Source organism: Dicentrarchus labrax, unplaced genomic scaffold, assembly GCF_905237075.1.
Source record: "Dicentrarchus labrax unplaced genomic scaffold, dlabrax2021, whole genome shotgun sequence".
NCBI classification, from domain to species: Eukaryota; Metazoa; Chordata; class Actinopteri; family Moronidae; genus Dicentrarchus; species Dicentrarchus labrax.
The window spans coordinates 6,201,538-6,227,805 of record NW_026136705.1 but is presented as its reverse complement, the minus strand read 5'-3'; the positions used below and the strand labels follow the sequence as shown (position 1 = coordinate 6,227,805).

The 26,268-nt window shown below is 39.5% G+C and overlaps 1 protein-coding gene across 2 annotated transcripts; it reads right to left on the bottom strand.

Moving 5' to 3' along the window:
* jhy (junctional cadherin complex regulator) lies at nucleotides 1–26,009 on the bottom strand. 2 transcript variants are annotated; one of them, XM_051401526.1, is made up of 9 exons: nucleotides 25,917–26,009; nucleotides 23,338–23,775; nucleotides 19,301–20,003; nucleotides 15,828–15,920; nucleotides 14,609–15,057; nucleotides 12,947–13,247; nucleotides 6,193–6,279; nucleotides 4,833–4,961; nucleotides 1–3,268 (listed from the first exon to the last, which is right to left on the bottom strand). In XM_051401526.1, exons 2-9 carry the CDS (start codon nucleotides 23,718–23,720, stop codon nucleotides 3,059–3,061), a joined length of 2,355 nt encoding a protein of 784 aa, XP_051257486.1. In that variant the 5' UTR covers nucleotides 23,721–23,775; nucleotides 25,917–26,009; the 3' UTR covers nucleotides 1–3,058. The 2 variants fall into 2 exon arrangements, with proteins under 2 accessions (XP_051257486.1, XP_051257487.1); XM_051401527.1 differs by lacking the exon at nucleotides 4,833–4,961.
* Nucleotides 26,010–26,268: the final 259 nt, after the last annotated feature.

Below are 26,268 nucleotides of genomic sequence, written 5' to 3'. Positions count from 1 at the left end.
TCAGTTATGAGTACACATTTATTACACATTTAATTGCTGCAGTAAAAGACAACTTTCTGAACATTGTTCATGGAAAGAATGGAACAAAACAGAAAAACCTCAATTGAACAAAAAGACAAAACATTTGTCATTTTATTTAAGGATTTGTCCTGTTGAGTAATTTGGTATTATTTAGAACTGGAATTTACAGTAGCAGTGCAGTATTCCCTGTGCCCTAATTAATATGGGGGATACAAAAAACATTAAAATAATTTTTGAGCTATTTCAGTGTTATGTAGTTAATTCAAAGATAAAGCAATTTATCCAAGCTGCAGGACATTGCATTCTAATCATCTTTAAATAATCTTGATCAACAGATGTCCAGCATATCGACAACATAAAATCCACTTTGCCACACTCGAGTGTGTGCCCTGTGGTCCATATAAAGCTACTGTCACACTGTATGAGACTGTGGGACCTGAGTGCGTTATACTAAACTATTGTCCATTTCTTAGAACAATGGAGGGCGGTAAAATATTAACTAACTATTCATTTAAAAACATGTGTGCAAGAGCCACACACATGCACATTTTAGAATCTTCTTACATGTATTAAATTGTTTTACCACATGCATCTCCTACTGGGCATTTGTATTTCATACAGGGTTTCCTGCCTTTCGAAAAGCAATTCATGTCATCATCAAAATGTGATTCTGATCATCAGGCAGCGGGGGAGAAAAACTATGTGGAGAATAGGCCATGCAGAAGGTGATCAATTAAAAGATTAAGCGTTTTGCAACACATGGACGCATCTGCATTTGGCCCTAATAGCAGGGCCATCAGCTCATTTTCAGGAAGCCTGCCGCCTACTGAAAGCGTGCTTCTCACATCAAAGCATCCACGTCTGCCTTAGCTTCCCAATGGGCAGAAAGGGATGCTAATTTGGCCCCCTTCATGTATAGCGGTGAAAGACTCCTTCAATTAACTGGATTTCAATGGCAAAAAACGAGTAGGTGGGACCTAAAAAAGATGCAAAGAGACTCAATCTGGATAGGCAGGGTTTCTCATTAAATTAAAAAGGGCTCGGCCATTTGTTTCCAACCGTGCATCTGAGGACTTAACACTAAAAACACAGAGCTTCAAAGAGTCCATGATGGGTTAAATAGAGACTATAATCTAATTAAAATATTGCACAGAGGTAAATCGTGCTTTGATAATGATCTGAGGGTTCAATTAGTAAAATGAGCTGCTTGAGAGTGTTTTGTGTTGGGGAGGAGTTACTACTAAGAACATGGCTACAAATCTGTCATCTGTCATTTGAGCAGGATTTCCTACATCGAGGAAAGAAATTTAATCTGACACACAACGACAAGTGTGTGGATTAGTGTGTAATGTGGTGAGACAGGGTTTCTGCAGGTTTCAACAGGTTCAATTTAAGACTTTTTAAGACCATTATGAATGTAATTTAAGACAAAGTACAAAGGATATGAAGGAAAACCGGTGTTTGTTCCATGTTAGTTTCATACTCTAGTTGTTACAGCATGATCAGTGCTAATTTTCCCCAAAAACACATTTAAAAGCGAGAATGAAAATTACAACTTCATACAAGTAACGTTAACTTCATTGATCCAATCAATTCTTACGACCATCACATTTAAGACATTTTAAACAGTATGTAATTCCTGCTGCTAGGGCTTCTCTCAAATCCAAACAATAACAAAAGACAAAGTTTTGGAAAGTTGTGAAGTAGCGTGGGATCATGGGAGTTGTTGTCTTCACCCAATTATCTACAGAGGTCTCCTCCTCTCCAAAACAAACAGACCCACTGATTTGAACTTCTACCTTAAAAATCACTGTTTCTCCCACACTGTTGAAAAGACAAAGGACATCCCGGAGGGGCTGCGAGCTAAAAGGCACCAAGATCTAAACAGTGGATGGTAAAAATGTGGCTTCAGACTGGATAAACAGTCAATGTATCACAGCTTCTGACAGACAACCACAACGCTGACGCAGGCACAAAGGGGATATGACGCCATTGACAGGCGACTGGTGAAACTCAGCGTTACCTGAATGACAGGTTTCTCTGAGTTTGAACATTGTTGGAAACATTTGGGATAATGGAAGAACACAACTCAACTACATAAAGAACATAGAGCTAAAGTTTATAAACGTTTGATTGAGAGGAGACAAACTGATATATAATAATAAGGAAATGACCTGCCGCTGCCGTAAAGAAGAGAGTGGATTAAGCAGCAGTCCGGGATAGTTGGAACTGGATCGTATAATGAAAATGAAAAAGTGCTGTTGGTGATTCTATGATTGCTCAGTGTCACTGTCACATACTACTACCACTTCATCACTTTCATGAGTAAGATCAGTAGGTCTTGTGACGTTTATCTCTTCCTTGCCGATAACACAAAATCTGAGACACTATTTAATATCTGTCTATATTGAGTAGGGACAAACATACATACAGTTATATCTGATCATTTGCATATAAAATATTACATATAAGTGCAACTGCTAAATTTCTATTTAATGCACTTAATCTACATTGCATACACAGGTTCTAATCTTTACTGTTCAGGATAAGATAAAGGTTACGGCGGGGTGTGTGTGTGTGTGTGTGTGTGTGTGTGTGTGTGTGTGTGTGTGTGTGTGTGTGTGTGTATGTTTAAATGTATTGTTAGTAGTTCACCTTGATGATATTAATGTAGGGTACCACCATGTTGTTTGTGTTATATTATCATCTGACTTTCATCATCTACCATAAGCACAAACTTTAGGACTTTATGTGCTGAGAACAGCACCCTGTACAGTCCATCCAGTGCATTCCTTCTCAAATCTGATCTGGTGACACACAATGTCAAAGGCTATACAGGCTATACTGTGTACAGATATAACCATTAGCTATCTTTTCATACATATTTTGAAAACAAATGTAAAATGTAATGATCTGTGGATGTAACACTAGGCCTAGCATATTTAATTGGGAAGCATGTTGTGTCCCAAATCTTGGGAGTACAAATATGTATGAGAGCCAGGGTTCCATGGACTATTGACGTGACCTGCACCTTGCCTCAGACAGCATGTACTTTTCTGAAGAGAGCCACAGCCTGCTTTTCTTCTTCATGTCGTTTTCTAAGGGCTTCCAGGGTGGCTGGCTGGGACACGTCCAAGCCCTCCAAGTAAGAAGCGTGCTCGGTGAAGCCTTCGGACGGGTGTTTCTGTCTCTGTTTTGGTTGAGATGGTACAAGGGGTTTGGCTATGGTCTTGGCATATTCCAAGGCCTAAGATTGAAAAAGAGAGAGATGAACGTATATTAATGAACTCACTAATTACAGCAGTCAAATTTACTGCAGTCAAAAATGGTTCTTCAGATATATGTGTAAAACATGTATCCACAGTGACACTGTGTCATGGTTGTGTTTCTCTAATGCACTCCTCAAGGTACATGCTATTGTTGTATAACTTTACTATAATCCTCCCTCGCTGACTGCGTAACTGTTTTATAAAATTCACATGAAAGTCCTGTCCTGCACAGTGAGGTTAGCAGGCTAGTGAGCTTACCTATAGTAACCTATGCTGCCTGGCTAACCTGTGCATGGAGTGAGTGGAGTTTAGAAGATCGAATCAAAATGTGTAAACAGCCTACTACTAACCAATCAACTGTCTGGAAAATAACATCACTCCTACAGGATCTGGACAGAAACTAACATTTATGGCAAAGTGAACAGAAGCCTAATAAAGAGCATCATGCTCAATCTTGGTTTGCCATGATAATACATAGTATCACAAATATAATAAATGCTTGTCATAAGACCATATATTGCAAGACAGTTACATCGCAATATAAATATGTGAACGTTCAAATATGTGAGATAAAAAAATAAATTATGATAGTCTTTTTAAACAGCAGAGGGCTCTATCTACTTACATCCCTACCAATAGCTGATATATTAGTCTAATCGCTTAACTCTAAAAAAGGTCAATTTGCTACCTGTTTCTTATTTATAGACTTAGAAATTGAGAAAGCACCGTCAGACAAATGGCAGAGGTATGAGGCCCTTTTCTAAAGTTGACAATGGTTATATTTTCTGTTTCTCTTCTACAAAGATAAGGAAATATGCATTGTTTTGTATGTACAAATGTAGTTTGTACCCTACCTCAGAAATATAATATAAGATTCTATAATTTAAATGGTAACAGTAAACGGACCTGTACTTGTATAGCACCTTTCTAGTCTTCCGACCACTCAAAGCGCTTTTACACTACATGCCACATTCACCCTTTCACACACATTCACTCAGCGATGGCAAAGTCCATCAAACAGAATCTAACTCATTCATACACATTCACACACCGATGCACGGCATCGGGAGCAATTCGGGGTTCAGTATCTTCCTCAAGGATACTTGTGGCAGGAGGAGCCGGGGCCACAGCCGCCTTTCTTTTAAAGATAATATATGCAAGAGAAAACACATGTTGTACATTTTTGTCTGAGAAATACAGCAATCTTTCTCAGTCATAATTTGTCTTTAATCTCATTTTGTTATAAAAATCGTTAAAAGATTATATTGTGAACCCAGTATTGTGAATTGTACTTAATTGTGAGTTGTGAGTGTATCATTACAACCCAATTTGCAAACCAGCTGTGTGAAACCAGTTATCCAGGATAAACAATGCCATGCTTAGTGAACAGCATGCCCTAGATAAGGCTTTGTCAGACAGGTTGCAGGTTGGTACCATGAGGCTACACTCTTTGTCATTGTTTAGTCGCAACTTGTCTCAAACAACCACAAGCACACATTCTGAAAGAGACATGTGCAAGGTTTCACACACAAACACACACACCTTCATCCTGGGAACTTTCTTGTCACTGCCTTCCGGGTCCTTGGCCGGTAGAAAGGGAATCCTATTTATCTTTTTGTTCTGCTCGCGGATCACATTTGAATACAGCCTCTGTCGTTTCATTTTCTCAGCATGATGGTGGTGAAAGAGTGAGACAGGGAGCGAGAGAGAGGAGAGAGAGAGAGAGAGAGAGAGAGAGAGAGAGAGAGAAACAGAATATAAAAGGGGTTTAATTAACTGAACCATTTCTCCCTTAAGGCCCTTCTCTTTGTCTATCCCCCTCGGCAGAGCCTCTCCACACAGCCTAAAAAACCCAAACACAGCGAGCCATTCAGCGGGCCTATCAACATTTACACATATCATTCACTAATAGGCTTGGCCCTGGAGATGCACAGGGCTCAATCTAGTGTAAATTGGCCAAACATGCTCACTTTTTACAACTGGGGGATTAACAAAAGATATATCAAAGCACAAAGAGCACTTAACTTCTTAGAGGTACTCTCATTTGCTTTGTAAATGCAATTTTATCGGTGGAACAGCACGGGAGCCTTTTAATGATAAACTAGGACAATTGGAAGAGGCTCAGTGGATACACAATGATACTAGTGCATACTGCAACCTACAGATGGATTTCGGCATCATATTTATGAAAAGCTTGCATAAGATGGATAAATGCACGTAAAAATATATACTGGACAGTTGATATGGAAGCCACAGGGGCAGAGTTTAGCTTGTCTCTGCCCAGTGGAGACAAAGAGTGACTCCACTTTGTTCTCTCTCTCTCTCTCTCTCTCTCTCTCTCTCTCTCTCTCTCTCTCTCTCTCCAAACAATACTACAGTTTGTTTTAGCTTTCTGTTTTGAGCTTTTTCAGGGAAAAACACAACCACGTCTGAACAACTGTACCACCCTCGAAACAATTCAATTCAATTCAATTCAATTTTATTTGTATAGCGCCAATTCATAACAGAAGTTATCTCAGGACACTTTTCAAATAGAGCAGGTCTAGACCGAACTCTTTAACATTAATTACAGAGACCCAACAGAGAGCAGTATAACCAAATTATACTCATAGATAGCCCACAATTCACAGCCCTGTGGATCAAATGACAGGCCTGCTCGCTGTGTTATCCAAATCCATCTTAATTTATCTTTGCACTTTCTGGATAAATGAACCCACCTAATGGTACACAGGATCACTAATTTCCACACTTACCATTCATTGCGTTTCAAGCATAGACTGTATAATAAATAATGGATGGAGCTTCTGGGTCTGTGAAATAAGGCCAATGCGGAAGGACACTGGTAGGTCAGGGACAATTTCTGCTGATGACACTGACATTGCAATCGCAGGTCAGAACTTACTGTCTTTTCAATGACACTGTAGTCTGGACCCAGGCCTCGCAGATTTATATCAGACTTCAGCTGCTTGTAGTCTTTAAGACTGTATGCCTGGAAGAGAGAGAGAGAGAGAGAGAGAGAGAGAGAGAGAGAGAGAGAGAGAGAGAGAGAGAGAGAGAAAGAGAGAGATTGACATTTTGATATATTAATTTGAAGCTGACATTTGTTGCTCTATTTGTTTGGACGGCTGGCAAAATGGCACCACGGCACAAACAATAAACTCCCGACTGCAATTTTTATCCACTTTGATGTCTGTCGATGGGTTAAAATGGTGCATTGAGAAAAAAAGTCACTAATATTACACCAAATGACACAGACAAATGCTTGACAGACGACATGGCGTGACAGAGCCTCAATGTGAGTGACACTGTCTTCACCAAACGTTTTGTAACACTCCATCCTTATTGTTTGGCTGTCTCACTAGCTTGCAGAAACAAACAAAAACACTGATAAATCAAACATTATTTTGGACTCCTCTGCGCTATAAATAAGTGCCAGAAAGTGCTCAGTAATTTGAGGAAGATTTTCACTACTGCTCATATACTGTATGTGGAAGAGGCACACTATTGTATCCCCAACTACAATATAGACGCTGTGTTTGGAGAAATATCAGACAAAAATAAAAGCCTCAGATGGCATTCTTTGGGACAAAATCTGATCAAATGGGGCACTATGACCTTACATGCATCTAGTTTGGACATTTTTGACATGATGGAGCTTGATTCTAATTCATGCTCGGCCGAACACATGTTTTAAACCACACTAGTGATGTGGCTCCACTAATGGCAATGTTGGTCTGTCAGTCCATCCAACATCTGTCAGTTGGTCCAGACTGAAATAACTATTGGACTGTTCTTGACACAGACATTTGGTATAGACATTCAATGTCCCCAGAGGATGATGGGATGATGCCCTGACATAATCATTTTTCAGTGACATGTGTCAACAGCTATTGGATGGATTGCCATGAAGTATCCACAGTGCCCAGAGGATATATTTTGGTGATCCTCTGACAATTCCTCTAGCACCATCATAATCACCACCATTTCACTCAATACCATTGCAATCCGTGTTGAGATGGGTTGAGATGGGACCAATGGCACCTGGCGCTTAACCTAACCTTTATGCCCATGCCAGAAATCTTGGTGTCTTCTTAAATGAAGCTTTAAAATTTGATAAGCAAATTAACACTGCTGTTGAGCAATATTGCCAAATTCAAACCGTTCTTCCCTTTAAATGACCTGAAGATTGTCACAAATGCCTCACTTTGCACTCGATTGGATTACTGCAATGCTCTTTGTGAATTAGTCAGTCATTCATGTCTCGGTGGCAGCTGGTGCAGAATGTGGCTGCTCAACTACTACCAGGTACAAGGAAGAGAGAATCTCACCCTGCATTGGCTACCAGTCAAGTGTAGGATGAGTTTATTATGTGTTGATTCTGGTGGGCCCTGAGGACAAAAGCGGTTTCCCCAACACCTCGTTTCGTCTGATGACTGAATCCGACACGATGGCAAGCATTTACAATAACTATATAGAAAAAGCCAATCTTCTCACTGATGGTCTTGTTTGTTTCTGTAGGTCATATAGAAGGATCAGTATTAAATTGAGACTGTTTCACACAACTAAAAACTCCTTGCAGTACATCCAAGATATAAACTTCAAAAAACACAGTGAAGACCTGAACACAAGCTATATTCGCTGAGCCTTTACATTAGAAAAGGACACACTTAAAACAACCAAAAAGCTAATAGAGCAATGACAATAAAACACAGAATTTAAAAGAAATAAAGGTAACCTATTAAGTATGAGTGATTGTTAAAAGTTTTACAAATATATAATACAGAGACTTGCATAAAAAGTTCCTAAAGATATCAGGGAAACTCTTCTCTGATGCAATATTCACAGGAAATAATCTGCTCAAAATGAATCCAAATGGCTCAATTTACACAAACTTCCTGCTATTATTATTGTGTTCACTATTTGGGTTAAATGTACAGTTTATCAGTTGTTCTGTACTGTTATTGCATAAATAGAATATGGAACATCCATAAAGTATATCACTTAGATGGCATCAAGAAGTTGAACTGACTATCCAATTTAGTCAAAAAAAAAACAGAAATCTATTAGTACTTTACATTTGTTTGTGTTTTTTTTATATATATATATTTAAAAAATCAATTGACAAAAGACTACAAATGGTATGAACTTTTAAAGGATTTTGCCTTGGTACCATACAGCAATGTTTCCTTATTAGGCTCTGATATGATGCTGAAGTAATTTTTTCAGGGACATTCATGGTGAGCTGAAGTTGCGGTTATACAAGTAATACGGGCAGAGGCACAAAGAGATGTACTGTATACCCCTTCCTTTGCAGGTGCTGGTGATGTGTGTGTGTGACCATGGGTGCATGCGATCCACAAGCTGCCCCAGACAAAAGGGAGCTAATCATTCCAGATTGTACTGGTTGCTTTTTGGAAGGAGGATTTCAGTTTGCTTTAGCCATTGGCCGTGGACACAACAGGGTACCTTTCTTTCCAAGCCCTCTTCCCTCTCTCTGCAACTCCTAAGTCACGCTCATCTGCTTTCATACCCAGGCACTGCAACCAGAATGCTTTACAAATTGAGCCTGTAATCTCATCAGACATGATGGCTAACATGGTGGAGAGATGCGAGGTCAAGGGGTGAGGAGTGGTGGGCACCACAGAAGGACTATGTGAGGGCTCCAGTGTAAATACAACTCCAAGCACTTAATCATACTTTCTAGCTTTTCTTGGGTTCATCTAACTCAATTGATGGTTGTTAACTGGTATAAAAGGTATATAGGACATTGCACTTCCCAATAAAAGTATTGCTTTTTCTAGTGCTGTCAAATGATTTAAATATTTAATTGCGATTAATCGCATTAATGTCATAGTTAACTCGCAATTAATTGCACATTTTTATCTATTTTAAATGTCCCTTGATTTCTTTTTGTCTCATTATTTTTTCTCATTTTAATGCTCTTATCAACATGGAAAAGTGGATCGGCTTGCTTTGTGCAAATGTTGTTTTTATTGAAAAATCATCTGTTGTCGCCTGGCTTTGACGAGGGGGCAGAGAATTTGCATCAGCTGTGTGCTTGGCCATCAAGTGGTATTTCCGACTGGACATGCTGTGATGATAGCTCAGTTCACAACGACAAAACAAAACACACAGATCACTTTGGTCTTGTCAATGGAACCATTTGGCAACTTTTTTTATTCAGAATATTATTGGCATCCATTTCGGCGTCTCGCGCGCCATCCACTCAAAACGTAACGTCTACTACTCTTAAACAAGTGTGTGCGGCGTGCCTGTTGTTTTGTTTCCGGTCTTACTAGATCCGGTTTGGTGTTGTAGTTTTTCTAACGTTACTAGTTGTTGCAACAGCATGTGAAAAAAACTACAAAGTGTGCTAGGCCAAAAAGAACCTTAAATTCATGATAAAAAAAATTGACGCTGTTAAAATGGGTTTGCGTTAACGCCGTTAATAACGCATTAACTGACAGCACTAGTTTTTTCATATTAATGTAATTCAGTGTTGTGCATGAACACATACGTCTGAAAGTGATAAACACTGGTGAGCTGCCACGAGAGTAAACGACACACACTGTTTTATGGCACCTGGAACGCAACAGCGTGGCTAGTTCCACATTTTCATGCAAACAGTCCCCCTTTCTCACAGCAGACATTTTGACATAAAATAGCAGGGTAAAGGTATTACCAATGATACTAATTAAGGTTATGTTCCATTTAGTGTAGAGAGCCTCTCCAGTGAGCCAACATGCACAACAGCAGCATCCTGACTCTGTTCACCTGAATTGAACGGAACCTTAATTAGTATCATTGGCTGGTTAGATTTAGGTTTTCCATCTAATTTAAAATCACTCTGAATAAAGATTGTGGGTCAACCGTTGACATCGGATGTGAGCATTACAGTCTGGTGTTTACATATGAAGCACCAACCTATTCAACAATAGCTCTGTGGCACGTGTTTAATCAGCATAATGTTGTCAAAATCTGTTGAACACTTACCCCATGTTCATTAATCTTTTCATTTTTTTTAATAGGTTGTTATTTCTTATTTTTCTGCCATCTATACGTCCAATAATGTTCAGTTCTTTAAGAGTTTGTATCAAAAACAAACTCTCCACAGCTTGGATGCTGCCAATTCCAACGTCCCTATGCATTTACTTCAAGGTGGAGGACATGCGCAAAAAGAACACAGCCAGAACGTTATCAGGTGTAATTGTTTAAACCTTTTCATAAACCGATCAAAAGAAAAATTTGTAACATGTAAACTGCCCCTCTGCAGCCAATTAAAATTTCAATCAGTTTGAGCCTTTTATTCAGATTTTTATTGTGTTTGGGCTTTTAAACTGATTACAATCGGAATGTTGGGCTCTATGTAAACATAGCTATTGGTCACCCCTGTGTTTAATAGCGCCTGGTGGGTCGTAGCCCCTTCAGACCCGCCTTATGTTCCAAGGTTGTGAAAAATATAATAATGACTTTTTCCCATCCTTAATGCAACCAGAAATGAGAATCAATAAAAAAAATGTTTTTAATCAAAACCCTTTAATTGTTATTTTTCTTGTCCATTTCAATGGACATCGGGTCCAAACAATTCTTAAAATACCAACATCATATGACAACATCATACCTATTTTTTGTCTGTTAAATGTTGCAAAAAGTAAAAAAGAAGCCCCTGTCAAGTGACGTCCATTGTAATGGACACAGGGTCTGAAGGGGTTAAAAAGTAAGTCCGAACGTCAGCCACGTAGGCAACGAATTGAAAACAACATAGAGTTAAAGCTTCCGACCAGTCTTGGGAAATATCTGCGAGTGAATGATGATCACAAGAAATCATTACCAAAGGGTTAGACCAGGAGCCAACAGCCGTAAAGTTCCTCCACCCAAGTGAAACTCAAAGCATTTTGTAAAGGACCAGTTTTGAATGTAAACTAGTTTTTGGGACTGTGAAATTAGTTAAAAATTGGGAACTATGAAGGTAAACCAGTTCATTTTAACCTGCGGGAACTGAACTTTGAACTAGCTCTTTTGAAATGTGAACCTGAATACACATATAATCCATCTGTCTTTGTTCATGCTTGAATTTCCTGTTTGCCTGCAACTGGCATTCTGATGAAGGAATGAAGTGAAATCGGTATTAGTTCCATGTCGGTTTCCTTTGGTAGTTGTTGCACCACGATCAATCCAATTTTTCCCCAAAAACACAATAAAAAGGCAAGCAATAATTTAACTGTATACAAGTAACGTAAACTTCACACAATTTTAAACACATCTCAAAATCCCCCCGCACCCTGGAAAAATATCAGTATTTTTAAGTTTGTTTGCACCAATACTGGGGATAGTTCCACCAGTGAAACTTAAAAAGTACAACATGAAGCATTTCTGTCACAGGTACTTGCATTTAAAGATCTCCTCCAGTCATATATTAAGACATATATACAATAAACTGCTTGAAACAATAAAACTCATCTACCCCTACCTCATTCTAAATTCTCTGAATATACAAATGTTGTTCATTTCTAAAGTTTTGCTGCTGGACACAAGATGTCTCCTACTTCACTGTAAAGTCCATTCTCAGTGGATGTGCACTGGTGGCTTCAAGTTTCTACATCACACTGTACAAGTTGATACTGGACCAGGACTGACTTCCAAACTATTTGTGATGTCACAAATCATGCTGGTAGGCCCCGCCCCTTAAAATCATTTTCAATGAGCACAGAGAAACTTTCCACTTTCAGCAGATGAATGTGAAAACATCCTTCTAGTGTCAAACTCTGCACAGACAGCATTCAGACAGCACACTGTAGGGACAAGAAGAAACACTGCTTTTTGACTGGAAATGTTAACCAGAATTAAGTTTGACTTTAGTTTCTAAAGCTACAGCATTACAATCCTAATATGACTAGACTGTCTATGTAACTACCACTGAAAAGGCAGGATGGCTGAGTCACTTTCTACTCAGGACCCACCTGCACAGCTCAGCCTGACAAACCAGAAAGGGAGAAAAAACAAAACAACAAAAGCCAAATCATTAAATGCAAATGGGCATCTTTAGTGGCCCTGCGCCTCACAGACTCTCTCCCTTCTAATCACCTTATCCTCTAACACATCTTCAAATGGCTTTTCAGAGCCTGTGGTTTATATAGTCATCATCTTATAGCAATTAAGTGTATCTTAGTGGAGCTAGACAATTAACCTGATGTTTTGTGCCCTTAGTCACCAGAACACTCCTGCTGGATTAAGCAGTCCCTGCATGGAGACAGCTGAGGGGATTATCTGGGACTTCAAAGGGGCATTTATTTGTGTAACCTCTCGTGTACGTGGGGATTAAAGGGGAATGCCACTCAGCTGAAGAATTCATGTGTCACTTTTGTTAGCTGAAACTGCATAATGAGTTCTTATTTTTCCAACTTGAATGCGATTATTCAGTATGTGTTGAGTGAGTTTTTTGGTCCTTGAACACAGTTTAAAAATGCATGCTTATCAAACAAACACCCAGATGGAGGCTTTTTTTTTTTTTATCTGTGTGACATCCCAGATTAGATGGCAGGCATACAGAGGTACAATAATAAACTGATTAAACAAAAATATTACTGTTCTACGACAGAAGAAAGATTCAGTATCCCTCTATTAAGGACACAAATGAAGCTCAGAGACACACCAACCTTGTAGGTGAGTCTTGCCCTCAGCTGCTTCTGTTTCTCCATCTGTACCAGGTAGCCATCAGAACTGCTTCTATGGATGACGTAGGCAGTGCTCGCACTCTGATCGGGACTCAGCTCCGGCTCTTTCCCTGTCATTGAGTTTCCTATAGGAGGCAGAACTGGGTAGGAGCCTGAACCCAGAGACGAAGTGGTGGTGGGCGTCCTGGGGAGGTTTTGTGGAAATTGCTTTGTGTGAACGTCATTTGGACTCCATTTCTGGTGCTCCTCTTCACAGGATAATGGCCACTTCATGGCAGTTGTCCTAAAACACACAATTATTGGTGCACAAAAAATGAGGGGTCCCATGATAATAGATAAGCAGGCAAAAAAGTTCATTATATTCTACATTGCCGATATTTTATATTCATTTTTATATAGTGTATCAGACATACTTTTCACCTCATTTTCTCTGTCTCAGAGTTAGTGCTGTCATTTGACACATGCCACAAGAATGCTGTAACATGTCATTATTTCAATTAAATTTTTCAATTAAATTTTATTTGTATAGCGCCAATTCATAACAAAAGTTATCTCAGGACCCTTTTCAAATAGAGCAGGTCTAGACCGAACTCCTTATCAAATTATTTACCCAACAGTTCCCACCATGAGCAAGACCTTAGCGACGGCGGCAAGGAAAAACCGCCTTTTTAAGAGACAGAAACCTCGGACAGACCCCGGCTCTAGGTGGGTGGCTGTCTGCCTCAACCAGTAAGAGAGAGAGAGAGAGAGAGATGGAGAGGGAGAGTGGTATGTTGTGATTGCTCTAATGCAGTGATACTCAACCTAAAGGTCCAGTGTGTAGGAAATGTGCAAAAATGTGAACGTCCCTATCTAGAGCCAGTGTTTGGTTTGTCTGTTCTGGCCTACTGTAGAAACATGGCGGACTCCATGGAAGGTGACTGCATCATCTGTAGATAAAAACAGCTCATTCTAAAAGGTGATTAAACACTAATGAAAACATACCTATGAATATTACATTTCCGCCAGTAGATCCTCCTTATGGTTACAGACTGGACCTTTAAGAACCATGGGCCAGATAGGGTGCCGGTTGTTTTTTTTGTTGTTTTTTGTTTATTTGTTGTTACTTGGGAAGTGATCTGTGCAGTGTGCAAAGGCAGTGACACTATCTGCGAAAGGTACGCTCACACTTGACCTGCTGCAGTGACTGGATTTGCCTCACAGGTGAGTGAGGGCAGCAAACATCCAAAGGTTAACAATGAAAACAGGCATTTCAATGAAAAATGGACAGATGAATTTGTCTTCATTTTGCCAACTCATACCAACCCTAAACAACTGTTTAATTTACCAAATGGATATCAGGTGTCATCACAAGTCAAACATGCTACGTTCCCTTCTGCTAGCACTGCAAGAAAAGAGAATATTACGACTTCGTAGTTGTCTTATTCTGCCACATCAACAATCCGATGTATCTGGTAAATATTCTGTTCGTTGTTGAGTATCCCTGCAGTTGTGTATCCAATTCTTTTTTTTTTTTTGTTCCACCTTATATGCTCTGTTTGTTCTAATTACGTGAGGCGGTGATCCAGTCATCCCAATGAGATCCTAAAAATGTAATTCTCATCTCTGGTCAATAAAAAAAACAAAGCAGTATAAATGGTTCACCTTTTCCAATGTTCAGGGCTACTCTCCAAGTTTCGGTGGTGAAGTTGTACATTTACGCCTGTCCTAAACATCTGGGAGGACTTTGCTGGATTTGTTTGTTGGTATCCAGGGGAAAATGCAAGTTCAACTTCAGATGCAGGGCTCCAGTGAGGACAGCCGTGAAGAGATGCTACATTGATGGCGGCATCCTGGCCCCCCTGCTGGAGTAACGGAAGGAGATGGGATGAAGTGTTAAGGTTGATGTTGAGGTGAATAGTGGGGGGCAAAGGTTGTGATGAAGTCGTCATCTGAGGTTTCGGCTGCTGTATTACAGCGGCTGGTCTTGCTAATGGGGAGCTCAGACTGTCTCCCCACTCAGCTCTGACCCCCGGGGCAGGGGGCTGTTGCTGTCGAGGGGGGTTTGGGGATTCTTTCCTCTGGGCTTTCTTCCCTTTGCTGATCTGGGTGACCTGGGGTTAGAATAGGATAAACAGTTTGAGGATAACATTCTTTTTTCATTGATGTAGAATCTCAGAGGAAGCACAAACATCCACATCCAGACAGACACTAGGCACGTATTAACAGATGTTGTCACGATCATACCCAACTGGAATACTGGGTTTTTAATGCCAGTAAAAAAAACTATGAATATGGGTCTAATTTTGCCATTGTGTCTAAAACTCCTCTGCATTTCTGTGAGATATGCTAACTCTTATTTCTGAAGGTGGTGTGGAGCACAAAGCATCAGCTCTAAATCCACCCGTTTACACCACAAAATCAACAACAGACAAACATGAGCTCTAAAAAAGGGGCGCAATTCTTTCCCGAGTGTAAGAAAGGGCTGGCGCTCTTCTTTGCATGATCTCACCAAATTATTGAGTGGGTGGTCTACGAGCCGGTGTCTCATGCATCTAATGCCTCTGATTTAGCAAACAGCAGCTTTCCCCATTCCAGTGGGAAAATATTCACACTCCCTCTGCTTGGCAGCGTTGAGGTGGCTACTCAAGTGCTCAAAATAATGATGTTTCTTCTCTTCTTTTGTAATGTTTTTTGTCATCTCTGGTGAGCCCCACACTCCCTGAAGGAAATTAAAAGCCAGTGTGATAGTGGCACTACTGTGCAGCAGCTAGGTAGCCCTTGCTGTAAACTTGGGCAATCAAATTTCCTAAGCTTCCAATGCTGCTAGACATTTACACATTATTGTTTAGGTTGACATGTGAAAAGAATAGGGATGTCTTACCCTCAACTGTTGTGATTTCTGGAGCCATCTCAGCTTGGGGTCTGAACTGTCCTCATGACTTTCTGTGCTGGCTGTCTGTAGAGTTTCATGCACCTTTAGACAGATAAAGAGAAAGCAACAAGCTGATACAGAAGAATGTTGAAACAAAAGTTCTTTATATTTCTTCTGTGAATACGCTGGAAGTGAAGCCTTTACTGAAGCCCATTAAAACCTACACAACAGCACCTACTCGGGGTATCAATACTGCATCCATTTCTATCAATGCCTGTCTTCTTCGACCACATCGTATTACATCTATATATTGGTTCAGCTGTTCCTAATGTAACTGTTTGTGGCATGGAAATATGTTCTGTTAATGCTGTAATGAAAATCATTTAGTTAACTTCAGGACTCCCCTTGGCGGCAGAGGACCATCTGAGTGGATCGATGATATTGACGGACTGAAGACTTTTTCCGCTGAATGCCACTAATTCTGTGAGCTTGAATAGGTGAAGGTCACAAGGAATGAGTGGATCCAGTTGTAACACACCCGTCAATAAGTATGTTTGTGATTGAATCTAATAGGCTGAGATGGCACTATTATGTTAGAAAAACCACCTAGACCTTATGCTGCTTCGATATGTAAGCTGCATGATCCTTCGGCTGTAGCTTTCAAGCAATTTTTTATGCTTTTGGTAATTAACTGAACCAAATAAGGGATTTTTTTTTAAATGACACAGACTTGTAGCTTTTGGGTGCTGTTTCAGCCGATCAATGAGGAGACAGCAGTTGATTGAAGATCAGGAGCAGGCGTCAGTGACTACTGCATGTCCAGCAGTGTACTCACTCACACACTTTGTGCCTCTCACCTTTACCCATTCCCCCTGCCATTGCCTTTTGTCACCCATTATAAACATCCCAATCAGTTGGAGCAAATGATCATGGCTGTATTGCATTTCGAGCATGGTAAGCTGTGTAATATCTTTTCTACTAAATTGGAAGGCCCGTAATTGCTTCTCTGCAAGACGATGTCACAACAAAGTCTGGCAATTGCGGCTAGCTGTATTACCTCCTGTACCCGGGAAACATCTGCTTTTCGCAATGAAGACTTCAAAGGATCTGTGGATCTTGAATTGCATTTAGCTGCTATTGTGGCCAGCCCAGGTAATCTTGATTAGGTGTTTAGACTGAGGCAGGGTATACAGTGGCAGAGAGCTCCCCAGAGCTTTGGTCTAAAGCTATTAAAAGATTGTACATTATGTTCCCCTGGCTTTGAAGTGAGGGCCTGCGAGAGGAGAAGGGACTCTAAGGGGTGAGTGCAATAGCAGAAGATTGATCTGCTACTTCTGTCTTTATCAAAGGAGGCCCAAGCCCCGATGAAGCCAATCATTGCTACCGCCACTCTGCCACTTGGCCGGGCTAAACATTTGCTGCATTAGGAAATTGCGTACATTTAATAACATGTCTAATTATCACAAGTTGCCTTCAGATGGCCGCACTCTTCAAAAAACCAAATGGGGTATTTTAAAAGGGCCTAGTAACAACTGGCTTGTCTGGACTCATATTGATTTGTGAAACTGATGCGATTTGTACATGGAGTGTTGCTATCTTCTGCAAGGAGCTACGGACGAAGAAGGGTGGGAGGAAGCAGAAAAAGCTTTCTGATAAGAGATTTGTGGTTATCCTAATTGTGAAAAGTTGTTTTCAGATGTCCCTCTCTCTGACCTTTAATATTACATTTTCCAAAAACCTTATACTGAAGGTAGAAGATAACATATGTTACTTCTTTGATCTTCCGTATTTCATTTAGCGTGTGTGAAAATAAGCACCAAAACAAGAGGCCAGAGAACAAAACTCCAATCTGACCCAGAAACATCTCCAAAAGATACTGTCTTCAGAACCAACTAGAAACTGTGCCTCTGTACACTCAACAGAAGTTAGTTGTGTATTTGATTTCACTGTGCATTTAACAGTTAAACAACATTTACCTTGTGTCACTTAATTCAGTCTTTATTCAATTACTCAATTAATTCTTTTTTCTTTTTTTTTTAAACCTGCCTATGTTTTATATGTCATACGTAACTGTCTACATTCATACAACCCTCCTATATGTGAATTCTGTTTTGGGGTGGATTGTCCCTTGAAGCATGTTAATCAGTAATGAACTGCACTTTTTACATTTTAATTTATTTTGGTGCCTGTTTGTAAAATGACTTTAAGATTTGTTGATATATTATGCTGTTTTCATAACATACCCGATTCATAGATTAATCCTGCAATGACACAGGAAATAGACTACATGCAAATTGGTGCCCCCTTCTTTTATGCCCTATGTCCCCCATTAAGAAAGACATGTCTTTGGGGAGACAGGGCAATGGAAAACTAATAAGCGAATTCAGAGGGAAAATGACAAAACACAAGGGTTCAGGAGAGGGAAAGGCTCTGGCTCTGTTTATCATTGCACAAAGCTAACGGCTCTTGACTATGTAAATGGTGATGATATGAGACATTGTAGAGGGATGGGGCTCAGATGGGGGAACAAGGTTGGGGTATTATAGCCAGCAAACAGTCTTGTGGCCTGACAAATGGGGAATGCGGGCCATCCCGACCAATTATGCCACTGTGCCAGGTGCAGGGATGTCTAAGAGCCTATTGGTAACCATGCGTCTCTGATGTTCTTGTTGTACACATCAACTCATAATAAGCACTGCATAGCCAGACATAGCCCTTTTCATATGGTGGAGGAGAAGGCAGATGAAAACAGCTATGCTCCTCTGCCAAATTAATTTTCCAGACTGGGTCAGACCAAACATCATAGGATATTCTCTTAGTTTGTTGTCTGAGATAACAATAAAAGGCATATAGATACCAATAATATAACTAAATGAGCATAAGCTTGGCTGATGCAGAATGAAAAAAACAAAAAGTCTAGGCTTGTTTTCTGCATTCAAGCAACTGCCTATTAATAATGCCTTCTAATTAGAATAAGATTTCCAGTGTAAAAAACTGTATAAAAACTGTATAAAATCTGTATTATTAATACAGATCTCTTGAAAATATAATAATAGCCAACTAACCCCAGAACTGTTTAAGAGTGTTTAAGAGTTTAAAAATATAGTAGATTCAGTATATTTATCTTCACCACCAAACAATGATCTGTAAGACCAAACAGATCACAAAAACATGTTTCAAAAACTTAAAATGGATTTTTTTAAAAGCTATTAATTTATATTGTATTCCAATATTTTGAGTAGTCTGTCCCCACTCAAACTTAACCTTAAGTCATGTAAGGGTAATAATAGCTCAGCTGCCCAAGAATCATTATCAATGCTAGTGCAGCTCCTGGTGTCTGTTTCTGTAATTGCAGCCTCTTTCAGGAGAGGACTATGAGTGACTATTACAGAGCTGTTGGAGAGTTTGCTGTCACATTTTAAAGATCGATAAGACCATAAGCTGATGCTATTCGTTGAGAAAACTCTATATTCTATACACACCTTATTCTCATTATGAGGAATCTCCTGCTTAAGTGCATGCACCGTCACATAGGAGCCACATTTCGACGTGTTGCGGCCCAGGGTTATTTTATTACGTTCCACTATGTCCTCTGTGAGTCTTTCAAGCTTTTTGTTCATCAAAACCTTCGGACTCAGCAACGTGGATGTGCTTATGTGTTCTGTTTGAGTGGGTCCTGCTTGTGCGTGTCTCAGATCTTGCTGGTAGTGGGTCTTAAATTCTATCCTCTCAGGAGCCCTGCTAATATTTTCAGCAGCATTGTCACAGTTATTTTCACACATCTGTTTGAATCCTCTCTGTGAAGTGTTGTCACTTTCATTTTTAGTGAAAATGCTGGAAGGCCTTGAAAGGTCACCCCCTGGTGATCTGAATTGTAAAGCATGGTTGTCGTGGTGGGAAGTCTGACCATTTTGTGGGTGTAGGCGGTATGGTTGCTCAGACTCACTGCCGGCCATATGAGGAGTCACCACAACAGCTGAACCTGTGTCGACGATGTATCTGTATCCTGCTTTCATTACCAGTCCCTGCCTGCCACCACATGCCTGACTAGACTTCTCTTTAGGGACTTGGTAATATTCCTCGACGGACACCTGTGGACTCTCATCGAAGTGGCCAGCTCCCTTCAGGTTGGTCCTCCAGTTGGGGTCATATCGAAGGTCAGAGTAGGCATCATCAGAGAGCAGGCTGTGAGGTTAAGGACAGACAACAGCAATAAAGACATGCTCAATACAACTAGCCAGAGACTAATTTCTTCTTTTTATAGCTATAGTTATAGCTCTAATGGAGATGAGAAACTAAATGGAATCATCGAAGAATATGTCCATATATGTATAGTAGAGTTTTAATCATATTATGAGTAAATGATTTCATTGTTAGTAAGCAGCTTTATTAATGACATTTCCATATCCAAAGATTTTACAGACCCCTGAATGCCACATACGTCTGCAGTGAGAGGTCAAAGGCACAAGAGGCATTACACCATTATTAGAATGATGATGTCCTCAAACAAAGAGAGCTAGGCCTTATCACAGACTTCTGAAATTGAAACAGATGAGGGGGATTATGAGCCTGTATTTACAGATAATTTTCGTATTTTCACCTCCAGGCTCACTAATGAGAGTGTATTTGAGAGCTACTAGCGGGGGAATGGTTCACAAACGGCAATTTTCAGCTTATGAAATGGCTTGAAAATTGCAGGCTAAAATGCTCTTTCTGATGGTGATGAAAAGATCTCATTAAAATAAATAGCAGAGAGCCTCTTTGTTGTGCTTACTGGGAGGACGAGGGGAGCCTAATTCTCCTGCCATGATGCTGTGCGTAGGGGTGTGTGTGTGTGGGTGTGGGGGGTGGTGGTGTGGGGGGGTTGCCAAGGTGTAGGGCCCTTCACTTCGATGAGGCCAAAAGGGTAAGGGATGTCTCTCTAATGACTCAGACTCAAACAAGTTGGAGAATGCATTATAGGCTCCATGCAGCCGGGCGTGATGCCTCTAACACTGGCAAAACACCACAGCCTATTATTTCTCACCCAAGATACGGACACCTAAATACAAAAGCCAATGAAATATTGTGACAAACACTGAATGGGAAAATGAAAGAACTGGTCATAAGGATGATGCTCAAATATCCTTCTGCAGGACTTTGAGTAAGATAGGTGTAAAATATAGTGCAGAAGGATGAATGGACTTGCTTAAATAGGAATCTTTTGCTTGAATGAGGAATGCCCGTTGGGTTTGTAAACTATGCAATGGAAATGCTTTGAGGACTATGAGAACATGATGATGGGAATAGGACCGTGTCTACTGCTTGGCTCTATGAAATGGAGCCTTTTGTGAGAATATGTCATGGTCATTTTCCCCTGAAACAATGTAACTTTGGAAGCGGACCCACACTTGGTGGGCATCAATCTGCACAGGTTAATGACAGGAAAATTGAGAATGCCCCTTTTCTATTTTGGAGGGAAATGACTATTAGGCGCTGTCTGGACGAAAGTGGATGGGAAACAACAGTGTGAGTCGAAGAGGGTGCAAAAACAGATGTGGGGTTGTTCCTCGCCACAGATGCCTGCCTCTGCTCCATCAAAAGAGAGAAAGAGAGATCTCCTTTACCGCAACAATGATGCTTGTTAACGGACCACGAGTGACCACTTATTGTGATCCGCCCAAACAAAACAAAAATCTAATTTCCCTCAAATGAAAGCCGTTATTCTGAAAGCACCTGAATTAGGCCATTCTCACGACAATGTACCATCGGGCCTGCATCTCATTAAATAACTGACACCATTTCATTGTTAAGTGATGAATGAAGGCTATTTATCTTTTATCAACCATGTGCTGTTTAAAAGTGAAAGGTTTGATTGCTGTTGTGATTCTCATCGTATTTCATCTCCGCAGCACTATTATCTGCTTAATTTTAATTAATTTGTCACAGACAGTGGAAGTGACTGTCCAGTTCAATTGGCAAACTGAACAAGGTCAGGCACAAATCTCATCCTGGAGATTTGCTTATATAATTCCACATGTTTATGGAATAATTGATACACAAGGCCACACACGTAATGCAAGCAGTCAGATTTTTTTCACCCCACTCACTCTATGACCACCTAATGTGAAACTGAGTTGTAACAAAACATGAATAGTTATTTTGACCCTTTTTTAACCAAGAAATAATGACTGCAGGTTCAGCCCTTAGCAATTGTTCCACTAAGATGTATTACTGCCATCCAGTGGTCAAACAGCATTACTCTATATCAGAATTAGTCATACTATTCTTGAGTCACTTAAACCAGTAGTTCCCACCCTTTTTCCCTAAACAGAGCCCTTTTTCTATCATTGAGTAAACTGGCTTTGTGACACATTTTATGGCTTTTCCACATCATATTCAGTGCATAACAATAACAGTACGGAACAACTGATAAACTGTACAATGAACCTGAACAGTGAATACAATAACTGCAGGAAAGACCAGAAATTACTTTTCCTGATATTTTTAGGAACGTTTTATACAGTTCTCTGCCTGCACTGTAAAAATCAATATCAAGAAAGTAAAAAAGTCTTGTTTCTGTGAAATGAGTAGTCTAGTCCCAGTGTTGGAAATGAAGCAGCTGTTTAGTTTCATTGTTTTAAGAAAAAAATGCTAAAAGTAAGAATGCTTCTGGTGCCTTCCTTTAAGACAAAGTCACCCTTTTTTATTATGCTGTTTGAGGAAATTGTGTTTATTGTTAGATTGAAGGACACCGCAAACATTCAGGCCATAGCTACATCAAGGATCCCCAACAATGCTAAGTAAATGTGGTCTTCAATGCTCTGAACTGAATATAACAGAAGAATTTACTCAAATTATATTACATTACTTAAGAGAATAGCCTAGTGGGATACACATCTTACAGAACTTTATTTAATCTACCCCTGGTAACTCTTTTCTTCTGACATCCTCTTGTCCCTCTTCTTCTTCACCTGCTTTCTTTTACACATCTCATTTACTATTTGTTCCTTTATTCTTTGTCTCACTTGTCCGTTTACCCAATTAAAGGAAAGGGCTCCCTTAATGAAAAAGTTTGGGAACCACAGATAAAGACCCAAATCCAAATTTTGTGCTATGAGATTTTTTTTAATCATTAAAGTAGGAAATTTACTTGCACTAATTTGCATATCAGTAGAAATTTTTTTCAGGCCCAACAAATAAAGTCTTTTATTTAAAGTTTCTTGCTTTATTGTTATCAATAACTAAAATCTGGTAATAGGCTTTTGTCAAAATATTGTTTAAAAAGTTTGGAAAACATGCCATATATGCTGAAAACCTAAATTTTACATTTTTTCCTCATAAAATGATGATAAAAAAAAGATATCAAAAACCTCTGAGGTCAACCTCTGAGTCTAAGCACTTTTAAGGACCTCTTTATTGCTCTGGATATCCAAGCACTTTCAAGGCCCGTGGCAACCTTGGGAGTGTATATTCCCTAATGTTACTTTGAATAAACTAAATTAGTTGCTATTTGTCAGACAGAGTATATGTAACTTACCTTGTTCCTTCTTCTTCCATTATCTGTGTATCCAAATATTCCGTCTGTAGCAGGGTGGGGTCCCTCCTGGCCTCAGGGTGTGCTATTTGTTCTAGGCTATCATAAACCTGAAGATCTTCAGTTGCATCATCATTTGCATCTTCATTCTCTCCATCTGCATGCTGTAAGTTGTCAGCATTCTCCTTTTGGGGCGGTGTGTATTTGTTTTGATCAACAGACATTTGTAGCTGCTGTTGGTAAGCTCTCTCCTGGGCCAAGCTCTCTGTGTCCGACTCCACAGAGTCCCACTGGTTGGCCACAACTGCGAGCCCCAGAGAAGGACACTTCTCTTGCTCAGTCTTCAACACCTGACGCATCTTTTCATGTTTGAATCCTTTATCCATGTTGTATGTGGACAGTCTGATTGAAGATGGTCATATATGGGGTCGCTTACCATCACTACAACCAACAAACATAAAAACATACATTTATCAAGTAGTTAAGTTATTAAGATGAACATCAGATTGTAAGAGCTGAAGCATTTTGGGCATTCATGGCTTTGAACTACAAATTTCTGTCTGGGTAAAGCGCAGGTCTTAGATCTGAAGGACAAAAAACGGATTACATGTACCCTAGTTACAAAATAAAGGAAACCATAATCTATTACAGTTACATTTAGTAAGAATGGAGATTATTTAGATGGATTACAATTTTAAAATTAGTTTGTTCAGTTCAAATATCAAATTCAAATTTGTTCAGTTTTTCACATTGTTGATGCTAAAACTCTTTTTCTGTTTCCATTTTATTTTCTCCAGTTACATTGTTCTGTTGTCTAATAGAATATAATATTATATAATACAAATATAAAAATACTTCTTTTTGACATTTTATTTCTCTTGTCTTTATTTACATATTTAATGTTGAGGTAATCAAAGTAACGCAAAGTAATCAAGTTATGTCACTTTAATATTGTGATACTTGGACTAGGTTACTGAACATTATTAACAAGTTATTAGTAATTGTATTGAATCACATTTTTAAAGTAATCCTCCCAACCATGTTGCAGATTTAATATTTCTGGGCTAGTGTAAAAACATCAAAATGGCGATTTCCGTGGAAGGTGACCCACGGTGTCTGCAGATAAAAGGCTCATTCTGAGGAACAAAAACTTTCAGGTGAGTATACACTAATGAAAATGTTCGTATGAATATTATATTCCATTTCTGACAATAGATCCTCCTAAATGTTACTCACTGGACCTTTACACCCATGACCCTTTTTCTGACAACCTCAAAAAAAAAGAAACAACCCAAACTCTTTGTTTGTTTGTTTGGCTGTTAGCAGTACCTTCTAAATGTGGTCCATGTCAGATTCCAGTGTGAATAGACCCACATTAAGTATGTCAGTCTAGAGTGACATAAAAGTCACATGAATTCTGACATGAAGATTTACACTGAGGTCACATATTGACCACTATGGGCCCAAATCAGAATTGAAAAGATCAGATCCCATATGACTTATATATACATATATATATATATATATATATATACACATATATATATATACATATACATATATATATATAAATAGACTTTTTTGTGCTTCTTTGGGCTGATGGATTCTTGCAACTGCCATTAGGAGCACTAGGAGGAGCCAGAGGGACCCCATTTTTCCATAGATTATCTGTCTCGTGTACTACTGTCAGGATATAGTGAAAGATTGAGCAAATATGACAAAAGGTTATTTTTATTAAAAAAAAATACCTACTGCAGCTTTAACCTGATGATTCTTTTTCTATTGCCTGTGTGGCTGAATGTCTAGAGTAAAGACGTCAACATTGTTTCAAGTGAGAGAATACTAGCTCCTCTTTTATACACACTATAATGCCCCAGCAGCTGGTCTTTCCAGCATCAGATGAGATACAACGTTACAGCTTCATTTCTGCAGCAAGTTTCTAAACGTCACCCGGAATATGCTTCACACACTGAGGCTGGAAACAGACATTTTGACTTGTCCGAGTAGGAAAAGCATGTTACTCATGACATTAACGACGTTCTACTCAAGTTTTCTGAAACAACTAAAAAGGAATTCCGCCATCATTCATTACATTATTTAACGTTTCATCTGCGTTTTTCCTATTGTGGGATTTTAAAATGTCCGCCCTGAACAGGTGTCTGATGCACGGCTAATACAAATCACTGATTGGATAGTTAGCCCTAAACTCATGCCAATTGTTTTCAAGGAATACACATTACATCATCTTTCTTTCTTCGTATAAGACTTCGTATACTGTAACTGTACTGCACGTTGGAAGATGACGGGGAGGAAAACGGCCAAAGTCGCGTTACTATGTTTTGCAATCGCTTAATATAACAATAGCATAAAAGCTAACGTTAGCTATCTGTCAGCTAGCTTTACAGCTATCATTAGTTTTATTTTGCCAAACGACGCTATCGTGTAGGGCCAAAAACAAAGAAATTCAACTTCAAACCACGTGAAATTACATTTTTTGTATTTTCAGTGACAATGACAGAAGCACAGGGTTGTGTCGTGTTAATTAAACAGAGTAAAAAAAGTCAACTCGTTCAGATACTGACCTGTTTTCCTGTCAGGACTCTCAACAGCAGTGCAACCATGGAAACGCCGACGCAAACGTGCTGCCTTCAAGTGCTCTTCATAAAAGCTCCGGCTTTTTAACTACGGCTCACACAGACGAATACACCATTTAAAAGGGTGAACATTCGTGGCAGACGAATGGTCAAAGCCGAAAAAACAGGTGCAACTAAAAATGATTAATGACTCTTAAAATTAATAGCGGCTCCGGTCCACGAATGCAGCTATGTTATGTGTACCGCGTATTCGTGCGGTAGGGCCATTCGTTGATGTAGCAGCGGTTGTTACACACAATTATTGCATACCCTGTCTTGTCTTTCAAATACTAGCTTCAAA

Coding starts and splice junctions, on each gene's coding strand:
- jhy (XM_051401526.1), bottom strand. CDS start 23,720: ATGGATAAAGGATTCAAACATGAAAAGATGCGTCAGGTGTTGAAGACT. Junction 20,004..23,337: donor ATGGAAGAAGAAGGAACAAG/GTAAGTTACATA, acceptor TTAACCTCACAG/CCTGCTCTCTGATGATGCCT. Junction 3,269..4,832: donor AGAAAGTTCCCAGGATGAAG/GTGTGTGTGTTT, acceptor TTTCAATCTTAG/GCCTTGGAATATGCCAAGAC.